The 10,717-nt window shown below is 30.9% G+C and overlaps 2 protein-coding genes across 2 annotated transcripts; both read left to right on the top strand.

The window, feature by feature from the left end:
* The first annotated feature begins 133 nt into the window (after positions 1–133).
* Positions 134–1,719, top strand: LOC125053038 (protein ALP1-like). Its single transcript, XM_047654213.1, has 2 exons — positions 134–254; positions 848–1,719. The coding sequence occupies exon 2, from the start codon at positions 947–949 to the stop codon at positions 1,667–1,669; it is 723 nt and encodes a 240-aa protein (XP_047510169.1). The 5' UTR covers positions 134–254; positions 848–946; the 3' UTR covers positions 1,670–1,719.
* Positions 1,720–3,717: 1,998 nt separating this feature from the next.
* On the top strand, positions 3,718–7,427 carry LOC125053036 (ATP synthase subunit gamma, mitochondrial). Its single transcript, XM_047654210.1, has 7 exons — positions 3,718–3,869; positions 4,030–4,200; positions 4,643–4,721; positions 5,597–5,654; positions 5,832–5,989; positions 6,130–6,294; positions 6,834–7,427. Exons 2-7 carry the CDS (start codon positions 4,037–4,039, stop codon positions 7,098–7,100), a joined length of 891 nt encoding a protein of 296 aa, XP_047510166.1. The 5' UTR covers positions 3,718–3,869; positions 4,030–4,036; the 3' UTR covers positions 7,101–7,427.
* The last annotated feature ends 3,290 nt before the right edge of the window (positions 7,428–10,717 follow it).

The following is a 10,717-nucleotide window of genomic DNA, read 5'->3' as shown; positions in this document are numbered from 1 at the left end:
GGGTTTTATTTACCATTAAGCCCCATATTCATGGTAAACATTTGTTTAGCAACAGTTGCTAAACATTGTTGGTGAGCGGCGAGAATGTTGCTAGCAACTATGTTTAAATCAATACAGGTTGTCCACTGTATCTTGCAACTGGAGATTCATACAGTTCTCTTTCATACACATTCAGAGTATCAAAACAATTGATTAGCAAAATTATACCAGATGTATGTCAAGAACTAATTAACTCACTAGCAGGATATGTCAAGGTACAAGAACACTATTTGTGTAATCAAGTATTTTATTAATTAAAAAACACAAAAAAAAAACAGTGTATGCTATTGCGTTGATTCATCACTGAGATAGTTAACTAAGTTTAGTATAGCCGAATCTTCTGTTTCGTCTCGTAATGCATCTAGTCTATTTGTTTCGTGTCTCTCAATTTCCCTTATTTCAGTTTCCTGAACATTATTTGGTGTTGATGATGGATGAGAAGATGCCGTTTGATATCCATATGTATTATATCGTCCCATTTTTAATTCATACAGTATATTATTAATATGGTACTTTGCCTGTGTCACGGCTTGGTCATCTTTAACACTTCTTAATTCAGCAGCAATATATTCACCATATATATCAAATGGATCCTTCTTCTCCCTTTCATCCATCTTTTTTTTAGCACTTTTCAAAACCTCTAATATTTCATTTGATTCATCTGTCTTATTTCTTTTCCTCGAAGATGTAGATGTTGTAGCATTCGGCCTTGGTGATTGAGATGGCTCTGACTCCATACCACTTTCAAGTGCATTGTTTTCATCTACCTGTAAATTATTATCTTATTATATATTTATTTATTTTTTAGGTTCCAAGTTCGGAACAAGAATGGAAACAAATAAGTCGTGAATTCGAAATACGATGGAATTTTCCACATTGCATTGGGGCCATTGATGGGAAACACGTTATGATTGTGGCGCCAAATAATTCTGGAAGTGAATACTACAATTATAAAAATCAGTTCAGCATGGTACTTATGGCAATTGCAGATGGCAATTACAACTTTATTTACGCAAATTATGGAGCTAAGGGTCGGTCGTCCGACAGTGGAATATTTCAAGAAACACCGTTTTATAATGCATTGTTAGAAAACTCACTTAAACTGCCACGGCCTGAACCAATAACACAAGGCGGAACAGAAATGCCGTATGTAATTGTAGGTGACAGTGCTTTCGCGCTAACGGAGAACATCATGAAACCATATCCTGGCATTCATGAATGTGGGAACAAAAAGCGTATATTCAATTACAGACTATCAAGAGCTAGGAGGATTATAGAAAATGTTTTTGGCATTTTATGTGTGGTGTTCCGTGTATTCACTAAACCTATTCCGTTAAAACCAGCCAATTGTGAACTCGTGGTAATTGCTTGTGTATATTTACATAACTTCTTAAGACGTAACTCAGTTTCCAGATCCATATATACACCTCCACAAACTTTTGATTTTGAAGACTCTGAAGGTAACCTATTAGAAGGTTCTTGGCGAAGGGAACTAAGTTCGTTTCCTATGATTGATTTGCAAAGACGGGGCAGGCCTGCATCACAATCAGCTCTTTGTATTAGAGAACAGTTTGCCGATTACTTTATAACTCCAGAGGGAAGAGTTCCATGGCAAAATAATGTAGCGTAATTGTAATAATTTTACAGACAATAGTATAAAACAATTATATACAAAAACAACTTACTGTTTTAATCATAGTATCCGTTTCACCAGAAGTAGTTGCACCACATAACAAAAATTCCAATGGCTCGTAATAAATCCATTTACATTTTTCTATTGCGCCGCTGCCTGTAGTTTTTTTTGCCGACATCTTTTTTTTCTCTCTAGTAAATTGAGTACGCAGTACATGTATTTTAGTTTCTACGTCTTTTTTGGGTATATTTAGGACTTGAGAAATTTCTTCGAATGCATCGTTCTTTTTGTTTCTATCTTTGTATTGTTTTATAGAACAATCCCATAATAATGGTTTTGATTGAAATAATTCTATTAATTGCATTATTTTATCATTGCTCCACACTACTGCCATGTTTATAAACTGTTGCAAACTCGTCCACACACGTCAACAATTGTCGCTAAACTGATGTTTACGCTTGTCGGGCGAGAGCTTGTCAACATGATGCTGTCAACTCTGCAACACGCAGTGTTGCCAGCAACATGTTGACAGCAACTCCGCAACACGTTGATTCAACTTTGTTGCTCAACAAATGTTTCCCATGAATACGGGGCATTACCATCTTTGTTTCAACAAACTAGTCAACACACAAGACCAAAAATTTAAAATAGCCATTTTTCCTCATACCATCACGTAGTTCAGAAATTTTATATACTTTTATGATTCATAAATTACACTTGAATGTGTGACTAATAACCATTTAAAAATTACATATTATAGTTGGTTTTGCTTGTGATGAAGAAATACCATAAATAAGTTGGGACAGACAATTATTGAAAGTGCTTCAGGCCTGTAAAATTTAAAGAGAACAGATGGAACTATTTAGAGAACTAACAAGCAATAAAGTTTAAGAAAAATGATAAATTTAAATTATAGGTATATATGCCTATTTTACTTAGTTTGACTTATAATCCAATATGTATATAAGAATTTATCTGTATGTCTTATTGTATTAATGAATGATTATATTTCATGTTTTAGTAATTGAAGACTGCAATAAAGTATAGGGGTGATATATGTAGTATGGAGTAGGAACAGTCAATATTATATTGGAAGGAACATATCATTTAAATTTAAAAACAGCTTATTTCAAAAAGTTTACTCTGTTACTTATTATGAATAAATGATTATAAACAGTTAAATTTAAGCTTCATTAGTGCACATTTTTTACAAAATTACATAGCACAATTTCTCGTAAAACAAATTACTAGAACATTACTTCCATTCCTCATTTTCTTCGCTCTCATTATCTGGCTCCAGCATTTTTGACAACATACTATCACCTTCGTTCATTCGATTAAACAATGATGTTAATAACTTCTTGTTTAAGTCGTCAGTTTGTGTTCTTTCTCGAACAGGTACTTCCACGTTCTTTTGTTGATCATTTTGTGTCTTCTCTTCTTGTTCTGGCATATTAATTTTGACCATCTTTTGTCAACGAACCTTTTAAGCAACTGTAAAGTTAAAAGGAGAAGTAGTTCAGTATATAAATTTCAGCAGCAGTAGTAGGCTTTCTTCTTACAAATATTTTTTTTTTATCGCAGGTATATAGATGTTTGTGTAGGAAAATAGAAATACTGAGTGTTCACGGCAATTTAATAAACAAAAAAACTACATTTGCTTTGAAGTTTGAAATTATACGTCAATTTGTTGTATTGTCATAATAAATGATAATTGACTTTACTGTATATAATAAATTGCCAGGTATCATTTTATTTATTTCTAGAACCCGAATGCGGCTAAAGCTAAAGGGATTAATTTATTGCTTATCCTAAATATAATAAACTCTATGATTTATTTACTTTAAGTTCTTACTTTTCCGGTAATTATTAGTCACCTACTAACACATAACGATTTACAATACCACTACTTTAGTACTTCACGATACATTATCATGGTTTTTTGCACTATCCAATTTAAATTGGAATGTCATTGCAAATAAAAACACCATCGGGTGAAATATAAAATAAAAATATGACCTTCATGACTTGCTTAGACGTGCTAGATATATCACAGACATTGATTAAAATTAGGGCATTACAGGCTGCAACTTGCAACACTTTAATTTAAACGTCACCGTTTGTCCAATATCCATCTTTCCGACCAGCTACATTTTCTTGGACTGGTGATAAATTTTTGTTAGAAAATCTAAGAAAAGTTAGTAGTTATTATTTTATTGACAGTGTTTTAATTTTTTAATTGTTATTTTCTTTGATATGACAAGAAATATACATGTGTAGAAGTCGGCATCAAGTGTAATCCTCTTACATAACATCACATAACCTGCATTAGCTTATCATCTGATTGTAAATTTCAGAGTTAAAATGTTAGGCCGCGTAGCTCCGGGTGTCTGCGCCCAGGTGACCATGGTGGTCAACCACCAGCAGAACCGTAACATGGCTACTTTGAAGTCCATTTCGCTTCGTCTGAAATCAGTAAAGAATATTCAAAAAATTACCCAGTCCATGAAGATGGTGTCAGCTGCTAAGTAAGTTTTTAATTGTTGCACAGTGTTATAACAAGGAACAAGGATTTTTTTTATTTTAGAAAATGGAATCGTTAAATTGACATAAATTTGTACAGTTACAGTTAATCTAGTGTCATTCAAAGTATTACTTTTTTTATAGAATAAAATCTTGTTATAAGAATCATAACTAGAATTGTTCATATTTTTCTATTCTCTTATTAACTCTAAGTACATAAATATGTACTTTAAAATTAAAAAGAATATTTTTGGTTCATGGTTCTTATTTTCTCTTGTAACATTAACATTTTAATTTGTATAAATTTTACTTCAAGAAATGTAGGATGTTGAACACTTAACTACTTACTTTTTTAAGTAGATGATTTTTTTATGCAGTTTATTTTGTTCATGACCTGCAATCCAATTTAACCAGCCTTGTTCATTATTGAAACTAAAAAAATTTCAGATATACTCGTGCTGAGCGTGAGTTAAAGGCTGCTAGACCATATGGAGAAGGTTCTGTTACTTTCTATGACCGTGCTGAGGTTAGTTTAGTTAGATAGTATTGTCTTTTATTAACATAACTTTTACACATTTAAAAAAACACTTTTTTACCGGGTTGAAGTTATGTATTAATATAAACTTATAATTATACATAACTTCAATCCGGTAAAAAAGTAGTTTAGTTAGAATTAACAAGGGTTGGATTTAGAATTACGTCGACTGAATTTCATGATATTGATTATGTAGGTGTCTCAGGGGACCTTGATTGGAACACCTCCAAGTTATTTTTGTATTAAAAAAGAAGATTTAAAATTTTGTGAAATGTATTGAAATTCATAAAGAAACCATACATTTTCTACTTTTCTATTGGTTATTGTTGTGACATGTGCAAAAGCACAAACAATAATAAACTTTATTAATTAAATTGTTGATGATAAAAAGATGAGGAGTATACAAAGGCCCTCAGACTAATGTCTTAGTGTGGGGCCCAACAACTGTATAAAAATTTGTTCTTGTGTTGTGGATGACCAGACTCTTTCCAGGTACAAAAAATAAGAAGACTGGTTAAAATCTTGAAGATTTGCACATGGAAATAACAATTTTTGTGTGTATTCCATCGCCAAATCTGTCACACAAGTAATAATTATTCAGTACTACTGTAATGAAGCTGTGATAGCAATAATTTTGTTATTTTCTGTAGTTTGTATCTTGAAAAAATTGAACCACTTCGGAATTAGCCAATTACCTCAGATGTGGAATAATCATTGACAGTGTTCTTGGATGATGGTGTGGCATTTTTGCCCAGTGAGTTTATGGAATTGAGGGCAGGAGAACATGCTTATTTTATATTTTCATGCATAGTCTATTATTATAAGATATTTCTTATGGTAGTTTAAAGAATAAATTTTACTTACAGGTAACACCGCCTGAAGATGATCCTAAGAAATTGTATATTGCCATGACTTCCGACAGAGGTAAAGTGCTAGAATATATATGTTTCGGGATAGTTTAAATTGGTTTAATCCATTATTTATCAATTTTATTTGGATGTTATACAATAAAAAATAAATTAAAGGAATGTATAAAAAATTAAATGCTCATATTTATTTTGCTAACTATATATAAAAAAATAAGACATTTTGTTTTATTAGGTCTATGTGGTGCAGTACACACTAGTGTCTGCAAAGTAATTCGTACCAAGTTGCAAGAGCCTGGTGCTGAGAACATTAAAGTGATCTGTGTGGGAGATAAGTCCCGTGGATTTTTGCAACGTCTGTATGGAAAACACATCATTAGTGTTTGTAATGAGGTAAACCTGCCTGCGATTTTGTCTAAATATGTTTATTATAGAAAAAAATTATACAAGAAAGAAATGTTTTTAATAATGGATTTTATTTTTATTATTTTATATATTAAAACAGAAATCCTAAAATACTAATTCTCTTGTAGATTGGTCGCTTACCACCTACATTCAAAGACGCTGCCACAATTGCAAATGCAATTCTGACCTCCGGCTATGAGTTTGGATCCGGCAAGATTGTTTACAACAAGTTCAGGTCTGTTGTCTCCTATGAACAATCTGACTTGCCTCTCTTCAGCTTGAAATCTATTGAGGTTGGTGCTTGATAATATACTAATATTTATATTGTTACAGAATAATTTATTACATTATAAGCACAAAAGAAAATTAAAAAAAAAGTGTGTGTACTTATGTACATGCGTTAGAAGTTATACTTCCGTATGGAAAAAAAAATAACTAAAATGCACGATAAATATTAAAATTAATCAACAAAATTATTATTAGTAAATACTATCACCGTCGTATATGAAATTGATTTAATAAAAACACCAAAATAATATTTATTCATTCACACTGTTTAATTGTACTGTTACGAAACACGTGTTCTAAATATAAAAATACTAGAATATACAACTTGAACATAGTTATTATCGATTTTCATGCTACCTAGAACTAACTTCATTCTGTTAATTTTGTGTCACGGTGCGCGCGCATCGTAAAATTTCACTCTCATCAATTTTTCATAGCGCGCCTAAAGAAGTATAACTACAAAAATTTCTACACAATACTTTTAATACTAAATTTTTACAGTATAACTGATTGCAATTTTTTTCTATTAAATATTAACTTTCAGAGTGCTCCAAAACTGGCAACATACGATTCCCTCGATTCCGACGTGATGCAATCATACATGGAGTTTTCACTCGCATCCATGATTTTCTATGCGCTCAAAGAGGGCGCTTGCTCCGAACAATCGGCTCGTATGACATCTATGGACAACGCTTCCAAGAACGCTGGAGAAATGATTGACAAACTCACGCTTACCTTCAACAGAACTCGTCAAGCCGTAATTACCAGAGAACTTATCGAAATTATCTCTGGTGCTGCCGCTTTGGAATAGATTCTAAAGTGAGCTCCTGTCGTATATTAGGGCAAATGGTCACTTCAGCTAATTGTAAAATTTAATTTGAAAAAGGTTTTGTCACTTAAAAATATCAATTTTTAAATAAGTTCGCAACAAATAATCATGTTTAAAATATTATTCCGTATTTATTACTGCCGTAGATATACAGTGCTGACATTGCCGATCGAGTTAACCGACTTCATGTAAACACACGCGATACGTAACTGGCTTTAAGATCTTACATGTATTTGGGGACACTCCTTCGATTCCTGGCCGTACTTTGTAAGGATACAGTGGTGGTTAGCAATAAATAAGTGTATAAAATGTTTTGTTTTATTTATTAGTAAAAATATATGTAGTTAATTCATCAATGTGCCGTTTCCTGTTAAAATTTTTATTACATTAAGGCTTACTTTCTTTAGTTATAATCCTAAAAAAATATTAAACCAAGTTTAATCACATTATGTTCTGGTAAAACGATTTTTCGATCTAATAACCGCATTATTGTTAACATGTTTTTTGATTGATAAATTATTCTTCTACACTGAATTTGAGTCGTTCTCCTATTACGCAAAGCAAAAATATGAAGATTGACTTCATATTAATTAATGTCTCGATATCATGACTGGTGAAATTAAGAGTTCGGGTTAGTTGATTGGAAGATAACCGCTGATTAATCGTGTATTGGTGAGATCTAATAAATTCAATATAAGTTTTTAATAGAAAAGTCTTAATTGAATCTTTTTTTCTTCTTCACTTTTTGTCTTTGTTTAAGAGTAGGTACGTTTTATTGAAAACGATAAATCGTACTTTACTGATGGTCGATACTTCCTGTGGTTACGTCATACTAATACAACCAATAAGTCTATTAAGATCACACCACACATGACCAGTACCGGATAAAGCCAGCGCGGGGCCTGTAGCAAATTCTGCCTAGGGGCCCTTGGTTAGGATTTAAATAGTTCGCCTGTTTCCTCAAAATACTGATAATCGATATTATATAAAAATCGATTAGAAAAGTACAATCTCGGCTACGTAAACTCGCAAAATAAATGTATACCTATATAAAAATTAAAATCTGAAGGGTACAAATAACATGCTAGTCTAAATATGTATATCGATTATAATTAAATTTTGAAAATTAACGCTAAAAAGATAAATACGTACTTATTTTTACGATTATACTTGACGAAGTCGAGTTTATTTTTAAGTGGAAGCGAAGCATAGACTAAGCGCTTCGCGTTAAAGGTATGCAAGATATTTGACGCTACTATCTACTACGTCAGACAGGTATTGGAGCGCGGGGCCCCTAAGTTCGCGGGGCTCGTAGCATTTGCTACTCTTGCTATGTGGCTAATCCGGCACTGCACATGACCACCCGAGCACAAGCGCCGCTTCCCGTGGGAAACCCTCAGTGCGGAACCGCCGGCACCCACATCGTGCACAAAAACGCAAGTCGCTCACCCATCATGTCGATTGCCGAGCTTATCACGCACCGATCATATCTGGCCACCGCCTTATTATTGAGGTGATGGCTAGATTGGTACTAAATAGTCTAGTCGACAAGTTGAAAATGGAACAAAATAGAGATACTACTCTTAAAATTATGTGCGATAGCTCATTGGATCCGGAATGACGTCTAGAAAAATGTGCTAAAAGCGTGTATTAGCACATAAAAAAATGCAAAAGTTATAGACCATTAAAGATGAAAAAATAATGGCATTTAGTTTTTTGCCAATATTTAATAAACTATTAATATTTAAGAAATTTCAAATAAAGATTCTGAAAGAGGAGGAAATTTCTAATGAAAAACTCCTGACTCCCAGAACTCTATCTCCATTATTTATAATGTTAATTTAACGCTGAAAATAGGTCTGCTCTTGACATTTTTAGGATTCGCGCGTGGCGTCAAAAGCGACTACGGCACATTAATTAATTTATTTAAGGTATTGAATATTTTTTTTTAAATTTGAAAAAATTATGGTGTGTTCTGAACACTATAATTAATTTATTCCCGTTAAAAATTTTACTTAAAGTTAATTTTTCAACAAGTTAAATAATTGTTAACTAACGAAATTTTCTCGAACGACCGTCTTAATTGTAAGTGAAAAAAAATGTTTAAATAATGGTCGTAAAAATATTTCGCTTCGTAGAGCCTTTCTTACATACATACTTAACAAGATCGTGCCATAAAAGTTAAAAAAATATTTATACTTTGTTTATAACAATTTTTTTACTTAAACAAAAACTTAAAAATCCATGTAATGTTGTTAAAAAAAATTTTTTTTTTCTAAATCATCATATAATCGTTTTTTTATTAATACAAGATATTTATTGATTTGCAAAAAAAAAAATTCCCGCCATTTGTTGATAAATTTTTTTTAAACAAATTGATTAAATCAATATTTTTTAAAAAAAATTTAACACAACTTTATTACATTAAAAATTTTATGATTTAAAAAAAAAAAATTTTTCCTTAATAACAATTTTTAATTGTTTATAATCGTTTTTTTTAATTTTCTATTGTTTAAATAATTAGTTAAGAAATTTTTTTTTTCCTAAAAATCATAATTGACAGTCTTCTATAAAGTAACAGAAAAATTTTTTTTTTTTATCAACAATTCTATTGTTTATTAACTTACCAATTTGTTAAAAACAAAAATTCAACCTTTGTTTATTTTTTTTCTAAAACTTCTAAAATTAACAAAAACAACCATATATAACAAAGTATAGAAAAATTTTTTTTGTAAATTTTTTGATTATCATGAATATTACTTTTATTTAAAATTAAAAAAAAAAATTTCTTTTTTTGCAAATCAATAAATATCTTGTATTAATAAAAAAACGATTATATGATGATTTAGAAAAAAAAAATTTTTTTTAACATCATTACATGGATTTTTAAGTTTTTGTTTAAGTAAAAAAATTGTTATAAACAAAGTATAAATATTTTTTTAACTTTTATGGCACGATCTTGTTAAGTATGTATGTAAGAAAGGCTCTACGAAGCGAAATATTTTTACGACCATTATTTAAACATTTTTTTTCACTTACAATTAAGACGGTCGTTCGAGAAAATTTCGCTAGTTAACAATTATTTAACTTGTTGAAAAATTAACTTTAAGTAAAATTTTTAACGGGAATAAATTAATTATAGTGTTCAGAACACACCATAATTTTTTCAAATTTAAAAAAAAATATTCAATACCTTAAATAAATTAATTAATGTGCCGTAGTCGCTTTTGACGCCACGCGCGAATCCTAAAAATGTCAAGAGCAGACCTATTTTCAGCGTTAAATTAACATTATAAATAATGGAGATAGAGTTCTGGGAGTCAGGAGTTTTTCATTAGAAATTTCCTCCTCTTTCAGAATCTTTATTTGAAATTTCTTAAATATTAATAGTTTATTAAATATTGGCAAAAAACTAAATGCCATTATTTTTTCATCTTTAATGGTCTATAACTTTTGCAATTTTTTATGTGCTAATACACGCTTTTAGCACATTTTTCTAGACGTCATTCCGGATCCAATGAGCTATCGCACATAATTTTAAGAGTAGTATCTCTATTTTGTTCCATTTTCAACTTGTCGACTAGACTATAAAAAGGGAG

Source organism: Pieris napi, chromosome 10 (genome assembly GCF_905475465.1).
Source record: "Pieris napi chromosome 10, ilPieNapi1.2, whole genome shotgun sequence".
Classification (NCBI taxonomy): domain Eukaryota; kingdom Metazoa; phylum Arthropoda; class Insecta; order Lepidoptera; family Pieridae; genus Pieris; species Pieris napi.
Note: the sequence above shows the minus strand (reverse complement) of the source record. Positions and strands in the feature narration are given on the sequence as shown.

Excerpts from the sequence above, each read along its gene's own strand:
- LOC125053038 (XM_047654213.1), top strand. The coding sequence starts at position 947 with ATGATTGTGGCGCCAAATAATTCTGGAAGTGAATACTACAATTATAAA.
- LOC125053036 (XM_047654210.1), top strand. The coding sequence starts at position 4,037 with ATGTTAGGCCGCGTAGCTCCGGGTGTCTGCGCCCAGGTGACCATGGTG. Across the intron at positions 4,722-5,596 it reads CTTTCTATGACCGTGCTGAG|GTAACACCGCCTGAAGATGA; the intron begins GTTAGTTTAGTT and ends TTTTACTTACAG. Across the intron at positions 6,295-6,833 it reads TCAGCTTGAAATCTATTGAG|AGTGCTCCAAAACTGGCAAC; the intron begins GTTGGTGCTTGA and ends ATTAACTTTCAG.